Source organism: Lycorma delicatula, chromosome 2 (genome assembly GCF_047948215.1).
Source record: "Lycorma delicatula isolate Av1 chromosome 2, ASM4794821v1, whole genome shotgun sequence".
Classification (NCBI taxonomy): domain Eukaryota; kingdom Metazoa; phylum Arthropoda; class Insecta; order Hemiptera; family Fulgoridae; genus Lycorma; species Lycorma delicatula.
In genome coordinates, this window is record NC_134456.1 from 15,410,057 (window position 1) to 15,432,268 (window position 22,212).

At 31.0% G+C, this 22,212-nt stretch overlaps 1 protein-coding gene across 5 annotated transcripts in view; it reads left to right on the forward strand.

Moving 5' to 3' along the window:
- The window catches only part of LOC142320490 (uncharacterized), a 95,583-nt gene that overhangs the window by 56,761 nt on the left and 16,610 nt on the right, over positions 1-22,212 (forward strand). For 4 of the 5 annotated variants that reach the window (XM_075358335.1, XM_075358337.1, XM_075358336.1 and 1 more), the window contains one exon: positions 20,627-20,773. The exons of the other annotated variant lie outside the window; for it this stretch is intronic. In XM_075358335.1, the coding sequence (XP_075214450.1) occupies positions 20,627-20,773 (147 nt within the window). The remainder of the gene's footprint in view (positions 1-20,626; positions 20,774-22,212) is intronic. 5 annotated transcript variants of the gene reach the window in all.

A 22,212-nucleotide genomic window follows, 5' to 3' on the forward strand; every position in this document is an offset into this window, starting at 1 on the left:
TAGTTCTTCCTCTTGCTTATTAACATTTAATATTCAATATAAAATTTGTTGTTAGGAATGATTATGAATTGAATAAATCTATTATTGCTAAAGTGAATGTGCTAGTATTTCCTGAAGGGTGTTAGGAGACTTATGGTCATCTGGCTTTAGTTAAAGTTTAATAATTTATTTATTGAATTAAACATTTTATTTGTACATAATTTGAATTGTATGACAATGATGGTTAGCAAAGTATAACCTAATGTCAAACTAAGATATGAATAAAGAAAGATGTACAGACCAATATTATGAATCTGTTTCACAAACATGACAATAATATAATAAATAAGAGTTACATAAACTTGTGCTTATTGACATTTTTATATCTAAACAAGTTTGCATTGTTAATTTTTTTGAATTCTGCTTAATCTGATTAATATAGACGTTCTTTTTATCACAACTTATTTTAGTGATATTTAAATGTAATATTAATTAAAAGTATAACATGCTTATTTATACAAAAACTTGTTTGAGCCACATGCAGCTTACACAGCTTCTTGATGTGAGCCTTAGAGGGATCACATGATTAATTTTAATATTGTTTACAAAGTATTCTTTATAAATTTTCTTGTAAAGGAAAGTTATGTTTATAACTCTAAGGAAACTACCTATTTCTGTCTCCTAGTACTATTATTATTATTATATTACTTACATAAAACTAAGTTACAAAAACAATATTATATAGAAAACAATAACATTACATCATTCTCTTCATCATTTCTGTTATTTAATTATCAATTTTGTTATAATTCAATTCAGAACATTTTTACACAAAATCATGATCAACAAACTTTCTATTGAAGGTTTTATGAGATAACAAAACCAGTCAACAGTTGAAGTAATAGAGACAAAAGAAGGCATCACACAAAGTACATTTTGTCATCACCCTTTTGATAGTTTTTCTGAGGTTTCTCTGTCTTCTGTTAGCTTTATTTTGTGGCAGCCACTGCACCTCTGCCTTGCTGTTGACTTCTTACCTTCAGTGTTAATCAGCCTATTTACTGTTGCAGTCTCTTCTGTAGATCCATCTTGACTGACTTAAGTTTGCACATTATTGTCAAACGCCTGTAAAAAATATAAAAGCAATTCTTCCTAAATATTAGGATTTTCATTGGAAGTTGTTGTTTGATAACAAGGTCCTTCCCTCTTTTCTGTTTTGTTACCATTTTGTCTGTGTTTTGTTGAAAACATCAACACATCCTGTTAATTTTCAATTTCAATATATTTTTTTTACCTGTACATAGGGCTGTAACTACTTCACCTTTTTTCAGTTCGGTTTCTGTTAATTATTTAGTATTTCCTTTTTGATTAGCCATTTATGTACCAACAAGATTTGTATAACAATCATGTAACTGAGAAGCCAGTGATACACTATACCAATTTTCATGATAGTATTCATTCAGCTTCGAGTAATGGTCCAGCAAGCTCCAACACGTATTTTCCTGGAACCACTTTGCCTGAAATTGCTTCTTTTCCAGCATATGTCATGAGATTTCATGTGTAGCCACAGACAAGACATAATTTGAAGTTTCACCACGTGCTGGTGTCTTTCTTCTGGGAGAGTATCGATGAAAGACAAACTGTTCCCTAAAACGAATTATTTTTTATCGATTCACATCTCTTCCTGGAGGATTCATTGCATCTTGAAAATTTGAGAGAAGCTAGTCGATGAGTTGTTGAACTTTGTACAGTCTCATTATTTGGTGCATTTCCATTATTTGAAGCATGGAACATTTTCAGAAGAATCTCAAATATTGTACAACAAGTTAACTTACTAACCTGGTTAGAATACACTTGCTATATACTCTGCATTTTACCAAGACCCATCCACGAAATTATTCTACAGAATCTTTCCATTTCATTTATATCAGGTATATTCCGTTTCTTCAATCTAGAGCTTTTTTATAATTATCGATTGCTCTTTTTCTCCTTCGAAATTCAATCTTTTGTTTTCCATAATGATTTGTCATTATGTCATTAAATTTGTCATTACCTTAAGAAATTGAAAATGCATGATTGATGAAAAGTGCATAATACACTTCTGGGAGGTTGGCGTCTGTACCTTTGCTGTTATTTTTCATCATTAACTAATAGTGGAAAAACATTGGGATAAAATATCATGTGTATCTAAGCAGTTAGATTTAGTTACATTAGAGTCATTATCTCCTTCATTGTTATCATTGTATAGGTGCACTGTTGAAAACATTGGAGCATTGGAGGCTCTAACGGTGAACACTCCAAGATAATCTCAGTTTACCATTAATAAAAGAAATCTGATTATCAGGAAGACTGATTATCAGTCAACGTTATCGAATGCCTTTTCTAGGTCTATAAGCGCCAAGTATGTTGGTTTGTTTTTCTTTAATCTTCCTTCTACTATTAATCTGAGGCCTAAAATTGCTTCGCTTGTCCCTATACTTTTTTTAACTCATACATATTATTATTGTTATTTCCAATTATTCCCCTTTAGGAGAGCACGTGACCTTGAGCCAGTCATGGCTTTACTCCCTTCTTCTCTTTCTAAAACCTTTTTATCTCTTCACTATGTTTCTTTTTCCTCTCCAATATCAATCTTCTTCCTATTGTTTGCCATTTTTGTTCTTGTTCAATTTTCTTATTTCTAATTTCATCCCTAAATTGTCTTTTGTGCTTGATTTCTTCTCCTGAGATGTTGAGTTGTTCCAGGTTGTCTTGTGTTTTTCTCATCCTAATGGACTTTAATTTACTTGCCTTGACGATGTTGAAAACTTTCTTATTGAATCTATCTTCACTCATCCTGCTGAAGTGTCATATGTGTTTTTGGTAAATGAATTGCAAAAAAGTCAATTGAAAAACCCTGTAAAATAAAGATCAATAAATTGATTAAAGCAAAGATTTATTTTTTGAATTAATGTATTAGTTTTTCTAAATTGCCTAGTTTTGATTTGAGCAGTCCAATTAGTTGGACATCTAGAAAATTAGCACCCTACTGTATTATTATTTTTCATTATTACCTTATATGTAAATTTTGGATTACATGCAGTTCATTTTTCATTTATTAACCCATTTCTATATATGTGTGTATATATATATATATATATATATATATAGATAGATAATTCATTTATACACACATGCATGCACACACACACACACACACACACACACACACACACACACAGTGGATCCTTGAATCTCTCTTTCAAGTTCTCTAACTACTCTCTAATTTGGTACGTTCAGCCTCATACCAGGAACAGACGTGGAGGACATGGTCCACCATGTCAGCAACCCTGCAATCCAGGCATAGACTTGAATTTACTAAATGAAACCTAGCCAAACTCATAAAAATAAAGACAACATGGAAATCCTAGCCAAATATTTCAACAAACTCCTAAGTTGTAAAGAACAAACATAATTCTTACACTTTAATACCAACACCCCAATGATAACACCAGCAGAAAACATCAACCCTCCCACAATAAAAGAAGTTTACCAAGCCCTGGGTGAAATGAAGAATTACAAAGCAGCTGGAGAAGATCAGACTTTTGTAGAGATCTGGAAACATGCAGGAAGATAAGCGAGTTTCCCTTCAACATCTGGATCAAAGAAGAACTAGTAGAACACTGGACGACAGTCCTCATCCATCTGATACACAGAAAAGGGGGCAAAACAGACACTAACAATTACAGGGGAATCATTCCTAGACGCAGCATACAAAATTCTTTCAATAATCATCTTCAACAGGATCGGTCCTCAACTCTAGAAAGAACTAGGAGAATACCAGGGAGGTTTCAGAGCCTGGATGAGCTGTCCAGACCAGATCATGAGTCTCAAGCTAATAATGAATTACAACAGGAGAAGAAACAGAGATATGGTCATAACACTTGTAGATTTCAAGAAAGCTTATTACTGCATCCACAGAGAATCCCTACTAAAAATTCTGAGACACATTGGACTACTTATAAACTTAAAACATGATAAAAATGACCCTTACAAACAAACTGTCCTGGTTTCACCGACAACTTGGCACTACTAGCAAACATCATTGAAGAAACAACTAAATTACAGGTATTAGAACTAATAATCATTGCATATAAAATTGGCCTCAAAATTTCATTCAAAAAAGACAAGATATTTTGCCCTAAATACAAACACGATTAAAAGGAGTAAACATAAATGGTAATAAAATCAAAATAGTAACCCATTTAAATACCTCGGAGAAATAGTAACAGACAACCTAAACTCCTCTGTACCTACTTTAAAATTACATTTAAATATTCATACCAAGGAAAAAGATTATATATGTAACTTTTGTCAAAGATCTTTTAATCACAGTTCTACTTTAAAATCGCATTAAATATGCATACAAAAGAGAAAAAGTATGTTTGTAACTTTTGTCAAAAGTCATTTAATCATAGAAACAGTTTATATACACATCTTAATATTCATACAAAACAGAAAAATTATGTTTGTACCTTTTGTCAGAAGACTTTTAATCAAAGTTCTCATTTAAAATCACATTTAAATATTCATACAAAAGAGAAAAATTATGTTTGTAACTTTTGTCAGAAGACTTTTTAATCAAAGTTCTTCTTTAAAAACACATTTAAATATTCATACTAGGAAGAAAAGTTATATTTGTAACTTTTGTGGAAAGACATATTATTCTAAAAAGAGTTTAAAGACACATATTAATAATATTCACACAAAAGACAAAAATTATGTTTGTACCTTTTGTCAGAAGACTTTTAATCAAAGTTATGCTTTAAAATTACATTTAAATATTCATACCAAGGAAAAAAAATTTATTTGTAACTTTTGTCATAAATCTTTTAATCAGAGTTCTACTTTAAAATTACATTTAAATATTCATACTAAGAAGAAAAGTTATATTTGTACCTTTTGTCCGAAGACTTTTAATCGAAGTTATACTTTAAAATTACATTTAAATACTCATACCAAGGAAAAAAAAATTAATTTGTAACTTTTGTTAAAATCATTTAATTATAAAAAGAGTTCAAAGATACATATTAATATTCGTGCAAAAGAGAAAATTATGTTTCCAACTTTTGTCAAAAGACTTTTAATCAAAGTTCTTCTTTAAAAATAATTTAAATACTCATACTAAGAAGAAAAGTTATATTTGTAACTTTTATCAAAAGACATATTCTAAAAACAGTTTAAAGACATTTGAAAATAAACAAAAATTAACAAAATTTTGAAATAGACGTCTGAAATCATATTAGTCCTATTACATTCCCAAATATATGCTCTGTTCACAATTGAAAAGGAGCTGCAAACCTAAATAATAGAGTGCAGAGACTTTGATGCCATGTCACTCGCCGTTCTCTGAATTGATACTTGAAAATTTACAGAGAAATTTTTGTAAGTATATACTGTCTAAATATGTATTTTAAAATGTTTTTTTTTTTTTACTCTACAAGTTACAATTTCCCTAATAAAATTAAGAATTAAAATAAAATTGTTACATTTCTTAAAGAAATTTTTTGTTGTATATTAAGAGATTTATATTAAAGATTTTTTTTTTTTTTGACTGATGAATAATTCATTTAATTCTCTTATGATAGATTATTTTTAATATTTATAATTGTTTTTCGCAGGAAATATATAATCCTGTTTTTTCACAATTACTTTTAACACTTCTATTTGAATTTTTGCTGGATTATCCTTTTTGTAACCTAAACTTATTGTATAGGGACAAGGGAAGCAATTTTAGGCCTCAGATTAATAGTAGAAGGAAGATTAAAGAAAAACAAACCGACATACTTGGCGTTTATAGACCTAGAAAAGGCATTTGATAACGTAGACTGGAATAAAATGTTCAGCATTTTAAAAAAATTAGGGTTCAAATACAGAGATAGAAGAACAATTGCTAACATGTACAGGAACCAAACAGCAACAGTAACAATTGAAGAACATACGAAAGAAGCCGTAATAAGAAAGGGAGTCCGACAAGGATGTTCCCTATCTCCGTTACTTTTTAATCTTTACATGAACTAGCAGTTAATGATGTTAAAGAACAATTTAGATTCGGAGTAACAGTACAAGGTGAAAAGATAAAGATACTACGATTTGCTGATGATATAGTAATTCTAGCAGAGAGTTAAAAGTATTTAGAAGAAACAATGAACGGCATAGATGAAGTCCTACGCAAGAACTATCGCGTGAAAATAAACAAAACAAAAGTAATGAAATGTAGAAGAAATAACAAAGATGGACCGCTGAATGTAAAAATAGGAGGAGAAAAGATTACGGAGGTAGAAGAATTTTGTTATTTGGGAAGTATAATTACTAAAGATGGACGAAGCAGGAGCGATATAAAATGCTGAATAGCACAAGCTAAACGAGCCTTCAGTAAGAAATATAATTTGTTTACATCAAAAATTAATTTAAATGCCAGGAAAAGATTTTTGAAAGTGTATGTTTGGAGTGTCGCTTTATATGGAAGTGAAACATGGACGATCGGAGTATTTGAGAAGAAAAGATTAGAAGCTTTTGAAATGCGGTGCTATAGGAGAATGTTAAAATTCAGACGGGTGGATAAAGTGACAAATGAAGAGGTATTGCGGCAAATAGATGAAGAAAGAAGCATTTGGAAAAATATAGTTAAAAGAAGAGACAGACTTATAGGCCACATACTAAGGCATCCTGGAATAGTCGCTTTAATGTTGGAAGGACAGGTAGAAGGAAAAAATTGTGTAGGCAGGCCACGTTTGGAATATGTAAAACAAATTGTTACGGATGTAGGATGTAGAGGGTATACTGAAATGAAACGACTAGATAGGGAATCTTGGAGAGCTGCATCAAACCAGTCAAATGACTGAAGACAAAAAAAAAAACCTATTGTTTCTACCACATTGAGTTTCAGTGTTTTCCTCCATTCTTTTATGACTATCTAGGAAACAATTAAAAGTGATCAGAGTCAACGTAATCCGAGAATACCAAGAATGATGTATACATCCAAGAATACCTAGAAATAAAATCATTCATCAAAAGTAAAATTGTAAAAGCACATTAAGAAATTACTATTTCAACAACTGTTCAAAATGTCCTCCTTCATTGTTAACAGTACTCTGCTCATTTTAAAATTCCTTTGGTGGCTCTTTCACCGAATCTGGATTATTTAGTAGAATTTCAAATGCATTGAAAATTCTTGCCATCAATTCTTTTTGTAGTTATCTTTTCAGCATATACTATCGATTTCGTATGTCCACATGTATAATAGGCCATTGGAGTCAGATCAGGTAATCTAGGACCAATTAATTGGTCCTTCTCGCCTGATCCAGATGCTCCTAAATGTTACGTTCAAATAATTTCTAACTACTTCACAAAAATGTATAACAAACCCATAGTGTTGAAAAATAATTTCTTGCCTTGTTATTAGTGGAATGTCTTCTTAAAACTAGGGCAGGTTATTTTCTAAAAGAAAATACTAGTTTCCTGTAAGGCTACCATCAAAAATAAATGGTGCAATCATATGCTTATCAACAATGCCACACCAAACATTAACAGAAAACCTGTGTTGAAAACTGTATCTACTAGCACGTGGATTTTCAAAATTCCATTGATGTTTATTTTGAGAGTTATTAACTCCATCTCTTATAAATGTTACCTCATCAGGGAATAAAATAGAACATACTTAATGACAGTTTTCTTGAAGCCAATGACAATACTTTAGATGCAATGCAAAGTCGCCAAGCAGTAAATTTTGAACCTCCTGATAGTGGTACAGGTAAGAGATTTTCTTTAAGTATTCGCCATACTGTGCTATGTGGCAAACCAATGCAATTTGAAATTTGTCTAGTATTAAGTCCCGGGCTACATTGAACTTGCTATATCACGTTCTCCTTGTAAGCGACACGACATTGTTCTTGTCTTTCAACAGAATAAGAATGTGTAGGTAAAGAACCAGTTCTGCATAAACAATGGAAAGCTGAAATTAAGGTTTTGATTTGGAACCCTTATATTAGGAAATCTTTTTTGATATTGCATTTTTGCAGCCAAGGAGTTACCATTGCAATAACCATAAATAAAAATTGTTAGCATATTCCTCATTTGAAAACTGAAATGAAATTTTGAGATCGCAGAACACAAAACACTCACCTTCACACACACTGCACAATTGAATACAACTTTTAAAAATGTACAAAACTACTCACATTCTGTAGACAAATTATGATTGTTTATCAGCTGTTAAAACCAGCTTATGAAATTAAAAATAAAAAATTTATTGTACCATTAAAATTTTTTTTTGACAATTGTGGATAAAGTTATTAAAATGGTGTTTTATCTTACTTTTTTCTGTTGATCTTATTTTTGTTAAATAATTTTATTTTTAGATGTTCTCAGATGTTAAAAGTATTATTCTTTCTGTTTGAAAATTAATGTATTTTTTCAGCCACATTTAGGATATTTTGATGTTAATAAAATTAATTTTTTGTAGCTTTGTTTTGCTTGCTAATGGTTTATTTACATCATTTTGTTCAGAATTAAATTCTCTACAAGTTTTGTGTAACATTTTTTACTTATTTATTACCCATGTAACAAAGTTATTGCACATTATGTGCCATAGAGTAACCATAATGAAATTCAAGGAATGCAAAAAAAAAGGGGTAAGCTTGATTGTTTCTTATGTTTTTTGATCTGACAAATTGAATAAAACAGGTTTCAGAACTCTATCTGGAGTGGTTTATGAAAAAACTGGGCTAGAACACAAAACATTGTGGTGAAAATCCCATTTTGTTAAATTTTATGTAACCCATGTAACAAAGTTATTGCACATAATGTGCAATAACTTTGTTACATGGGTTTGCTGGAAAATTAATTATCCCCAATAATTCCACCAATTAGTAAAATATTGTATCGATGCTTTATTAATATTTTTATAATCTGTACAATCTAATAGATCAGAATAATAAAAGGGAGGTTGATTTTTTTATTTTTTCAGAAAAATGGATGATGGACTTAAGCAAAAATGGATTCATTTTGATGATAATTATTTAGAAAGATGATGTGCATTCAAAATTCATTAATTTTTGCATGTTGTTTTCTCCATGCTGATTATAATTATACTAAAAAATCACTTTATTTTAGTTTTTGACTTATAAAGATTTTAAAATCAAAAAGTAGTGACAGGAGTAGTGTTTTGAATTTGTATGAGCATTTACATTTTTTCTTTTTCAAATGATCTGTATATAATTTTTTTGCTATTTGTTCTTAAATAAATTTCATTGAAATTTGTATCAACCAATAAGATTGTAAAGAATGTTATTAAATTAGTTTGAGGAATTTTATTTCATATTTCTGCAAAGATTATCATAACTGATTTGAGTTATTTTCAGCCCTTCATTCTCAAAACTACTTTTAGCACTCCACAAACGCTAAACCCAAAAATTTACTACATTAGAGTGACACTTTTTTCTTGTTTGTTGATGATTAACACGATGACCACAACAGCATATGCCAAGATTATTCTCTTTTGAATGCACATCATCTATCTAAAAAGTTTCTTCATTTTTCTTTAAAAAAAAAAAAAAACAGTAGTTGCCATTCATCTGTCTCATATTATGTATAAAGATACACATGAGAACTATTGTACTGTAAATATAAACATATTTTACACCAAATTAATATGCAGTTTAAACAGTATTATAGGGTGGGTGGTTTTATTTGTATAGTGTAATAAAATTATTATAAGTGTATATTCAGAAGTTTTATTAATTTAAAACTTTAAACTTTTTTTATGCACATATCGCTTGCCAAAGGGATATCTACTTAATCCCTTAAGAGAGATTGGAAGTGTCAAAAACAAGTATCGCTTTGTTGAGGTGAAGCTTAATTCCAAGAATATGCGTTAAATTAATTTCAAAAAGACTTTAATTCAAAAAAAGTTGTTTTAAAAAATTTACAGATAATTGGCATGGAGAGTAAAAAATAGAACTGAAAAATCGCAAACCCAACCCAACATCGTGATATTATTTTATTCTGTTTTTAACATATAAATAGATGTTTTTGCTTTTGTAAAATTAATTACTAATTTTCTTATCATTAAACTATTAAAATCCTGTATTTTCATCTTTCACATACCATTTAATTCATAAACTATCTACAATGTCGCTCATCATAGAGTTCTTAGTTTGCTAGTTATAATTATTATTACATTATACACTTTCTCATAATTGAATACTTTCTGGATCTATGGAAAATAGCTGAAACCAGGCAAACCACCTAATGACATAATATCATATCAGCCGATTAGCATGTTACCTGCACTTAAAAAGTTTTCAAGAAATCTACTTAGATGATTAAAACCTTTTTAGAACAAAGCAAACTAATATCTGATTCCAGATTGGCTTTCAAACAGATCATATTACCATCGAAGATTCATAGTCATTGCTAATATTCAGTTAGCTTTATACAAAAAACAGCTGTTCTACTGGTTTTCTTGATATCTGCTAAGCCTTTAGATTAACGGTGGTACACTGGTCTTTTTGAAATTAATCAGCATCTACCTTTTCAGTATTTAACATTTTCATTTCTTTTTTAAGTAAATGATATTTCAAGGTTAAATTCCAGACTGAAGTGTCTCTACTATTTTCCATAAATACAGGCATTCCTCAATGAAGTGTATTCCTCACACACTTCCAGTTTACCAAATTCTCCCAACACTAAAATAGCAGCTTGTACTGTGTAAAAGTAATTCACACGTCACCAGACATCATGTTACAGCACCTTCAAGAATAGTTAAACAGCATTGAGCATGGTGAAAAATGTGGCAAATAGTCTAATGAAAATAAAAGTATGCATGTTAGTTTTATTCTCTGAACAAATGTCCATTTGTTATACTCGATGACATTCAGCTACCACAATCAAATTCTAGAAATACTTTGGTATTCACCTTGACAAAAGGAAAATTTGGAAAAACGAGAATAACTGATTACTAAATTTTTTCAGTTGTACTGGATTCTAAATTGAAACTCAAAATTATCTCTGAACAAGTTAATTATTTACAAAGTCATATGGCAGCCGGTTACTGAGAATATTAACAGAATCTGATGCAATTATATTATTTTTTAATCCAAAGTTTATCACAACTCACAGATTTACATTTTTTTAATAAATAATAATATAAATGACTCCATATACCTACAATTCCAGAAGAAATCTCACCTTATTAATCAAAACTCAACAATCATCCAAATGTTCTGATAATTAATCTTCAAACTGCATTTGACACTTATATCCTTTTTTAAAATTCAAGATTTTTAAGAAGTAAATCCTTCTAAGAGAAGTATGAAGGAATTATTTTTTTAACCTTTGCTGTTAAGCTTTTCTCCTTCAAGACATTTGCAAACATACATTCACCTCATCTGTACATTGTCCCGAATGAACAAATTTTTTTATATCAGCTGATGCTTATTTCAACTACATTCTTAAGTAGGTTTAAACTGATTTAAAAAATAAACCATCCAATAATGTCATCTGACACCAGTGTGAAACAGCTGTGAGGTAGACTGTTTCCTTATTTGAATACTAGATCGTGGATACTGGTGTTCTTTGGTGGTTGGGTTTCAATTAACCACACATCTCAGGAATGGTCGAACTGATGATGTACAAGACTACACGCTTCATTTACACTCATACATACCATCCTCATTCATCCTCTGAAGAATTATCTAAACGGTAGTTACCGGAGGCTAAACAGGAAAAAGAAGGACGGTTTCCTTAACCCATCAGGTTGGTCTAGTAGTGAACACATCTTCCCAAATCAGCTGATTTGGAAGTTGAGAGTTTCAGCATTCAAATCCTAGTAAAGTCAGTTATTTTTACACAGATTTGAATACTAGATCGTGGATACCGGTGTTCTTTGGTGGTTGGGTTTCAATTAATCACACATCTCAGGAATGGGTGAACTGAGACTCGACAAGACTATACTTCATTTACACTCATACATATCATCCTCTGAAGTATTATCTGAATGGTAATTACCGGAGGCTAAACAGGAAAAAAGAAGACTATTTCCTTGCTCAATTCCTGTCGTGTCATGGCTGCTTCAGGCCATACCTGTAGCGCAGCGAGTACGATTTGTGGTTTTATTGTGGCACCTTCAATGGTGTTGAAAACGTGATCTTCGTGTACGTCACGTAGCCGAATCCAAGGGCAAGCTATGTGGCGGTAATGGACCCCCTAGACACAAACAACATAATTGAATGCGATTTTCAAGTTAGTGAGAAGCATCAGTGTAAGGTGGCTGAGGAATAGAATGGTGGCCAGCCTGCTGGAGTGGTGGGCATCCATCTGCGTCAGTTAAATTTGGTTAACCACGTTCCAGAGGCTAAACAGAAAAAGAGAGAGAGGTAGCTAGTAGTGCCCACCGGGTTGGCCTAGTTTAATTCTTCATCACAAATCATCTGATTTTGTCGAGAGTTCTAAGGTTCAAATCATAGTAAGTAACTGCCTTTACTAGGAATTGAACCTTAGAACTCTCGACTTCAAAATCAGGTGCTGTGTTTAATCGGCCACTTTTTTACACGTCCATTTCAATTGAGGAAATGGAATTCTATTATTTGTTTTTCAAACTACAGATAAGTTTGTTATATTTTTAATAATTCAAAAATTTTTTTTAATGTTTCGTTCATTTTTTTACTCATTTTCAATTTTTTTTCATTCTTTTTTTTATTGTTTAAATCTGGTTATGGTTATTTTTTTATTACTTTTCATTTGCTGTATTAAACAAACAATAGAATTTTGTCCTAATTTTTATCCCTTAATATTAATATTATTTAATAATAAATCCGATTGCTTGATATGTTCATGCATCCTCGGGCGTTCAAATAACGCGCCAAGAGTAGTGTGTGGCGCGTGACTACAATCGGCCTGTTTCGTTGAAGTTAGGCATCCTCACTTGCCTGTCGCGAGACACAAGTTGCTGGGCCGGCTCCTTCAGCTGAGTCCGCCGGCCAGGGTGATTGAAGCCCGTCGCGCTGGAGCTGGAGCGGGAAGGTAACGTCCACGTCCAGGGGCTACCTCGGCGGTCCGGCCAAACCTGCTGCTCCGGCGGGGATGTTGGCATCCGCCGATATTAAATTAGGCATGTGGCAACAACACTAAAAAAAGACAGCTAATATCTTATAAAATATTTGAAGTATATTTTTATACAAAATTATATATAATTTTGCTTCGGTTTGTCGTTACAGAATTATGTATTTTTAAATTGATATCATCTCCGACCGTCATGGACAAAAATCTATACAGAAATTAAAAATAATTACTAGTTTAATTTATTAATGAAAATGATTTTTTGATGTTTAACTATTACGCTTTTGTGTTGCATTATTTTTATGTTTAACAAAAAGAACATTATTATTATTAAATGCTGACCTATTATTATTATTGTTTTTTTTATAAATTAATAAATCTCAATCGCTTCTAAGAATTTTCTGAAAATTTCAGTAAATTTTTACTTTTATTTTAAACTTGTTTAACTGTTACGTGAATGAAAAATTACGAATTAAGTCTGTTGTGCAAATCATATGTATTTATATATTTTTTCCAACATTATAACGAGATATCGTATGTATTGAAGTGTACAATTGCGTGTGTTGGCATTATTTATCAATAATTCTTGACCTGTTAGTGTGAAAGTGTTGTAAAGAAAAGATTTATATCCTAATTTCAGTATTACTTATTTATTGGTTTTCATTTTTGTTTATCTGACTAAGTGAGTAATTTTATACCATTCTTATATAAATTAATAAAATTTAAGTTGAGTTTTTGTATTGATGGATTGGTGGTGTGGGCTTTAACTTGTGATAAAAACTCATTTGAGAGCGTCGTAAAATGGTTTTTTTAAGCAAAAATTCATATATCGTGGGCATATTATTATCATTATTAGTTATTTTGGCACACGAAGTTTGTTCCACCCTAATGGTTTTTAACGTATACGCCATTACTGACATGGTGTAAATGAAGGTTAGCGAGCATATGTTAAGTTTCGTTAAATTATATTTATAAAATAAAAAATTGTTATATCAGGTAATTAGTTTTGATTATTTAAGTAGTAAATAATTGCAATAATTACTGAATTTACTACTTAAATACTCAAAATATTAACAGTAATGACTGAAACGTAAGGGGTGGAACAAACTGCAAAAGTGCCGTAATTTTCTTTCTATTTATTGGAAATTATAATACTTACTTTCTTATCCGTTATTCCCCGATACTAATAAATAAAAAAAAAAAAAAACAGTTGATAGTTGACCAGTTTTGTAATAGACTGTTTAAGCTTTCCATTATATTACAATTAATGGAAAACAGATCTGTTTCATGATAACTCCTAGCAAACGTCAATGGTTTTTAGTTTGTCAAGTAGAACTCGCTAAAATAAACTGAGGTAGGTTGCAAAGAACTATTGTGTCCCTGAACCAACCGTGAAAACCATCTTCACAATTAATTACATACACCTGCATAATAATTTCGCAAAACTGTCGATTCTATCAAAAAGTCTCAGAAATTAACATTTCACAAAAACAAAAATTATAAGTAATTTATGAAACAAATAAAACACGATTATTGTACGAAAGTATTAATGATCCTTAACTTTAGGCTCTCAGAAATCGATAATTAACATTGAATTTTCATACGCATGACTGTTTTCATACCTTTAAGCAGATGAGTCCTTTCGTAAATATATCGGTTGCCTGTTTTTCAGATTGAATGCTTCCTTCTTTCTCCATCTTTCTCACATAATGGCATCTAGTTTTCTTTATTGTAGAACATCGCTTTATTTTTAAGTTTAATGGCAATCTGATTATCTATTAAGAGAGTTTGCTTTGGATTGACATTAAGTGTAACAACTTTCTTTTAGATGTCAAGCCAAACCAACTATTTGGTTGCCTCTATTGTACAAATATATGCAGCTTTCGTAGAAGAGAATGATATAAATTTCTGCAATTTACTTTTCCACACAACTGATCTACCATTGGATTTAAGGAGAGTTTCGCCAGTCTTCCTTCAAATGATTGTCACCAACATAATTGGCATCACTGTACATCTCAATTTGCCCACTGGCTTTTTTTATTATATGTAATGCCATTTTCAGGAATAGATTAGAAATATCTGAAATTTCTTTTTACCAAATTAAAATGGGCCTTTATTGGTTGAATCTTTGCTCCAGTTGCAATATTGAAGGCAAAGCTTAAGTCTGTTGTTTTGCCTGATGCTAAATAATTTAAGCTTCCAACAATTTCCCTATCATGTTCACCGTTGGATATTAGAGGAGAGGTTCCAGGTTCCCAACCAAGTTCAGTTGGAAAGATTAAGATTTGCAGTCACTAAACCCATTTTGTTTTGTAGAATTATCTTTGCATGTACTGACTGGTCCATCTATAAATTTTTCAGTGCCTGCATTATGGCAACGTGAGAAATACAGTTAAATGCATTTCTCATGTCTAGGGTAATGAGAGCACAAATACCCCGCCGACTGCCTCTCATAATTCTCCTAGCCACCGCTAGCACAACAGTATTGAGAGCAGACGTTCCCACTCCCTCCTATACTATTGTGGTGCTGGAGCATGTGCTCCAGTACACAACACAGCAGTGGCCATTCCGTGTATCATAACCTGTGGCCGGTAAGAGGAAGGAAGCGCGGGAATCACAAATGATTCTGTTTTCTGTTTCAGCTACTGCAGATTGTTGTGGCGTATAAGATACTGTCATAGAGTGTTAACACTTACATTATAATTTTTCCAAGCCTGATACAACTGTATCACAGTGCTATTAGATGGCCATTCACTTGATTTATGATCCTTTAACTTGCACTTACAACAGATAGGTCTCACTTAACAGTTTTTAGAGATTGCCTAATTTTCCACAAGAAAAACATTTCGTACCATTGTGATTAGCATTAGCATGACTTCCTTTGTAGAATTAGATCTTGAAGCACACTTCTTGGGTTGAGAATCGACCTTGAGTTAAAGATGTATCGTTCATTTTAACCTCAATTCATAGTTTAAAAGTCGTTCCTGCAATTTTAGACCATGTCTTTTGGCAAGTCATGCCATGTGATATAGATGGGGTAAAATTCTTAAGGCTATATTTGTAAAAGCTCTGCACATGTCATTATGATGTATTGTTTTGCCTAAGAATGTCATTGCATTTGAAGTTCATCATATTTGGCTAGTGGAATGTCAGATTTTGTTTTAGTTTCAACCTTACTTCGTGGGCAGTGATGCAACTAGCTTCCCTAAAAAAATTTCTGTCTAGAAAAAGAATAATTCTTTTCTTGGTCTCTACATTTGCTATGTTACATTAACAAGTATCTTCTGATAATAAGCACTTCCTGTCTCAGGCCTTACAAAGGTTGCATTAACAACTTGAAAAAATTATCTTTGCTTAAACATGTCTGCACAATAATATGCCTTATAAGGTTTTTAATTTTGTTTTTTTCCAACTTCAACAAATATTCCACAGATTGCCAACTAGACCAAATCGGTTGATAATTATATTTAAATTTAAGTGTTGGAAATACTTATCTTTCCAATGGTATATTAGAAAACCCACGTGGTCTATTCTCCATATCTAATTTGTTAATAACCAAAAACTGCCCACTACTTACTATGTCCAGTAAAACTCACTAAAATAAACTGAGATTGGTTACAAAAAACTATTTGAACACTCAACAAAATAACAAAAAACACAGACAGAATAAAAACATCATAACTAACTAATACATGTCTACTAAATAATATCGCAAATTATCGATTCTATTAAAAAGCCTCGGAAAATAAATAGAATCTCACAAAAATTAGAATTAAAAGTAATATTTGAAAGTGATGTTTATAAAACGTATGAACATTGTACATAAATATTAATACCCCTTTATAATTAGTTCTTCATGGTTATTAACTTTTAATATGTAACATAAAATTTGTTGTTAGAAATGAAGATGAATTGAATAAATATGTTATCACTAAAGTGAGTGCTACCATTTCCGGATGAATGCTAAGAGACTTAGGGTCACGTGGCCTTAATTAAAGTTTAATTATTTATTTATTAAATTAAACATTTTTATAAAATTATGTATACATGATTTAAAATTTATGACATGGTGATAAGCAAGGTAATAATGTAAGGTAAGGTCATAATGTCGAACCAAGATATGAATAAACAAAGATGTACACACCAATATAATGAATCTGTTTCACAAACATGATAATAATATTATAAATAAAGGTTCCATAAATATGTTTATTGATACTCATATCTAAACAAGCTTGTGTTGTTCATTTTTTTGAATTCTGTTAAATCTGATTAATTATCATTTAGTATTTACCCCATTTTTGGTAAAAGATTTTGAACCTTTATTAGTGTGGACATGTTAAAAAATACATTTATGCTAAAATCACGCTCATTTTTTAACAAATTGTAATCGGTTGAAACTGACCTGTCTGCTAATATTTTATTGTATTCTGTTACAAGGTTTTTATCTTAATTTATATGATTAAATCGTTTATAACATTAGTTATACCGCATCTAAGTTGCTTCCGCATAATTTTGCTGTTTTATTTTTAATTATTAAAATTCGATGTAACTTTCATTGACGGCAGAAGTTATTAGTTGTGCTCTCTTAAGCATCGGGCATATGCATAAAACTGACATCAGGGGAATGAGACGTTATCTTTTTTCAAAAGTCATTTAAATGTAATATTTATTAAAAGTGTAATAGAGATGCACATTTATACTGGTTTGAGCCACATGCGGCTCACAGATGCCTCCCAATGTTCTTCAGTTTGTGGCATGAGATCGGTGTAAGCCTTAGAAGGGCCACATGATTAATTTCAATATTATTTACAAAGTATTCTTGTATAAAAAAAAGTTATATTTATAACTCTTAAAGAGTTTCTTTAAGATATGTACCTATTTACATATCTTAACTGCTGTTATTACTTACATCATACTGTGTTATAAAAAACTATTTACAGAAAACACATTACATCATTTACATTTAACATTGTCAATTCTGTTCATCATTCTGTTATTTCATTATCAATTTTGTTCTAATAATTAAATACAGAACATTTTTACTCAAAATTATGAACAACAAAGTTTCTATTGAAAGTTTTATAAGAAAACAAAATCAGTCAACAGCTGAAGCAATCGAGACAAAAGAAGGCATCACACACATAACTTTTTGTCGTTGCCCTTTTGGTAGTTTTTTCTGAGGTTCCTCTGTCTTCTGTCAGCTTCCTCATTTTGTAGCAACCACTGCACCTCTGTCTTGCTGTTGACTTCTTACCTTCAATGTTGATCAGTCTATGTACTGTTGTAGTCTCTTTTGTAAATTCATCTTGACTGACTTCAGTTTATGCATCATTGTCAAACGTCTGTAAAAAAAGGTAAAATCAATTCTTCCCTAAATATTAGGATTTTCATTGGAAGTTTTTGTTGTTTGATAACAAGGTTGTATGAAAACCATTGACAATTGAAGTTCCAAACAGTATTTCAAAAATGATTTTGATACCACTTTATTGAATGTAGATGGCTGGTATATGCTCATTTGGTCAGATAAATCAATAAATTCTTTTGCAGAGTTGTAGTCTGTTACCACCTTGGGTTTCATGATGTCCTTCCCTCTCTTCTGTTTTGTTACCATTTCGTCTCTGTGTTTTGTTGAAATCATCAACACATTTCCGTTATTCTTCTATTTCAATATATATATATATATATTTTTTTTTTACCTGAATATTGGGCTGTAACTACTTCACCTTTTTTCAGTTTGGTTTCTGTTAATTATGTTGATTTTTTCCTTTTTGATTAGCCATTAATGTACCAAAAAGATTTGTATAAAAATCATGTAACTGAGAAGCCAACAATACACTTGTATACCAATTTTCACAATCCAGCTTCAAGTAATGGTCCAGCAAGCTCCAACACATATTTTTCTGGAACCCCTTTGCCGGAAATTGGTTCTTTTCCAGCATATATCATGAGATTCCATGTGTAGCCACAGACAAGACATAATTTGAAGTTTCACCCCGTGCTGGTGTCTTTCTTTTGGGAGAGTATTGATGAAAGACAAGCTGTCCCCTGAAAAGAATTATTTTTCATCGATTCACATCTCTTCGTGGAGGATTGATTGCATTTTGAAACTTTGGGAGAAGCTAGTCGATGAGTTGTTGAACTTTGTACAGTTTCTTCATTGTATGGTGCATTTCCATTATGGAACATTCTCAGAAGAATCTCAAAAATGTTGGCTTAGAATCTCAGTAAGTTAGCTTACTAACCCGGTTAGAATACAACAGATTTACTATATACTCGGCATTTTACCAAGACCCCATCCACAAAATTTTCCACAAATCTTTCTGTTTCATTTATATCAGGTGTATTCTATTTTTTCAATCTAGAGCTTTATTATAATTATCGATTGCTCTTGTTCTCATTTGAAATTCAATCTTTTGTTATGCATAATGATTTGTCTCATTACCTTAAGAAATTGAAAATGCATGATCGATGAAAAGTGCATAATACACTTCTTGGGGATTGGCATCTGTACCTTTGCTATTATTTATCATCATTAAGTAATAGTGCAAAGGCATTGGAATAAAATATCACGTATATCAAATTTATTAGATTAAGTTAGATTTTAGATTCATTATCTCCTTCATTGTTATCACTGTATAATGCATTGTTGTAAACATTGGAGCATTGTAGGTTCAAACAGTGTACACTCTCAGTTTGATCTGGAATAAAAGAAATTCGAATATCGCTGCTGCTACTTACGCCAGCCGAATTACTGACAGAATCAGACATTCATAATTCTATCATAACTTTCCTCTGAATCGCTCTACAAACCTCTAATTTTTTGTCTTGTCATTTACAACTGGTTTGTCAAATTCTGATCTGTATTGAGAGTTTTCATGAGAATCTGTGCAAAAATCAGCATTATTACTATAACTCATTTAAAAATAAATCAAAACACGAAAACGTTGTGCTGGAAAATACTAGAATTAGGTTAGGAATAAAATATCTTTTTTAGGCTTTGAATATAAATTTGTTAATTTACCAATAAACAATTACAACTTTCTAGTTTGTAGAGAATTTACTTCTGACGAAATGAATGTGAAATAACATTTATTAAAATTAAACAGAAATTTAGTTTAATAAAAAACAAAACACACAAACTGAATCTGGAGCTAAATGAAAACAAATAGAAAACTTAGCAGTGGCAGAAAATAATTGTTAAAAAATATATTTAAAGAATAAAAATCACATACATTACCACAAATCAAAGAATCAGTGAGCCAAGGGTCATTTCACATGGCCTCTTAGAGAGATTAATTTGAGCCATGTATATAGCATCATCTGTTAATATCATTGGTCTGTTCTTGTGTTCTTAAGTTTTTCATTGAGAAAGCTTGCATCAGCATCAAATATAACCTCACTTAAGCCACCATAAAACATAGACAAACAAAAATCATTAAGGAATTATAAGAGAGCTGTTTATGACAGGTGTAAAAGAGTCAAAGGTATTTTTATTAAGGTCTATTTTTATTATGGTTATTTATTTTAATTTTGTTTTTCTTTACAGATAATGAATGTGCCTGTAAATAATACTTTTACTAATGAAGCTCTGCTTCTTAATAAAAATATTAAATTGGTGACTGAACAGGATAATGCGGCACAAATGATATGGCTTCTGTTACCAGTGACTGAAACTAACACATCGCATGAGCATGTAAGCTCTTTTCTTTTCATTTTTATTTCTCTTCTGCATATCTTCTTTCCTGGTTTTCCAACAGTTCTTCATTCTTTTCTTTATTTTTCCCTTCTTTTTTCTAGCTTTCTGTGAAATCTTTACTGGTTTTCTGAACATTGTTCTGTATTGAAAAAATATTTTTATTTTCATTTACAACCACTGAACTGTATTGATATTTCCATTCTTTTTTTCGTTAAATGTGGTTGAAAATCTGTTTTGTGAGACTGAAAAAAGATTTGGCCCTCTTTTTTCTGATGAAATTGACCTTTTCTCGGTTTCATTGTATATGTAAATGTTTTTGTTACTTTGGTTCTAGAATCTTTCTCAAGTTTTTACTGTATTTTTCTATTTGATTTATTTTATCTGATTTCAAACTGAAGATGCGTCTGATGATGCAAACAGGGTCCTCCGGTTTGATTAATGTATGATTTTGTGTCTGATTTTGGCACCGAGATGTTCTTGTTGAAAATATCCTTTGTTGGTAGGCTAATTTTATTTTTCTCTTTCTTGTTTGATTGGCTTTTTTATCCAAATCAATAATTTGGATTATTTCTCCCATATTTTTAAATTTGTTAACTTGATTGATTTTCCATATTTCGTTTTTAGGGACTCGGAAGAATCTTGGTTGGTCATGAATTCAGCATTTTTCAAAGAAATTTTTAACCTTATTTCCCTTGCAAATTATTTTAGTTGGTTTACTTGTTCTGCTGCCTTTTCAAGGTTCTGTAAGAAAATTGTAATATTTTCAGCAAAGGCTAAGCAGTTATTACAATTCCTTTCAGTTTCAGACTCAATTTTATTTAGTGGTGTGTTCCAACTTTTTTCATCTTATTTTCCCAATTTTAGTTCTAACTTTGTGATTGGAAGAGTCTGTTCAGTAATGTTAATTGCGTTGGGATCCACACCAAATTCTTCTAGGAACTTTGAATAAGGAAGTTCTGTAGATTGAGTTGTATACCTTTTTGAATCTACGAAGACAATTACTTAGTTTTATGGCTTGTAATTTTTCCCTTATTGTTTAAAGGTTCAAGATTTGCTCTACACATGATCTTACTTTTCTGAATCCTTCTTCATATTCTCCCAGTTGTTAAGTCTATATTAATTCAATTATATTTCGAAGTGCATTTCAAAGGATTTTATTTGTCACAGGTAAGAAGGAAATTCATTTGTTGTTGTTTACTTACGTTTCATCTTCTTATTTGTGTAGTTTATGTATTAATGCATTTTTCCAGTCTTGTGAGATTTTGTTCAGTTTTCTATATCTCTTCTAGCAAGTTCTTCAGTTTTCTCTTGTTTTTTTCATGATTCTTCCTGTAATTCTGCTGCAGTTAAGTTATCATCTGCTTCCTTATAATTTAATTTCTGGGTGATTTTGTCTATTTTCATTTAATTATGTATTTTGGGTTTTTCAGTTCATG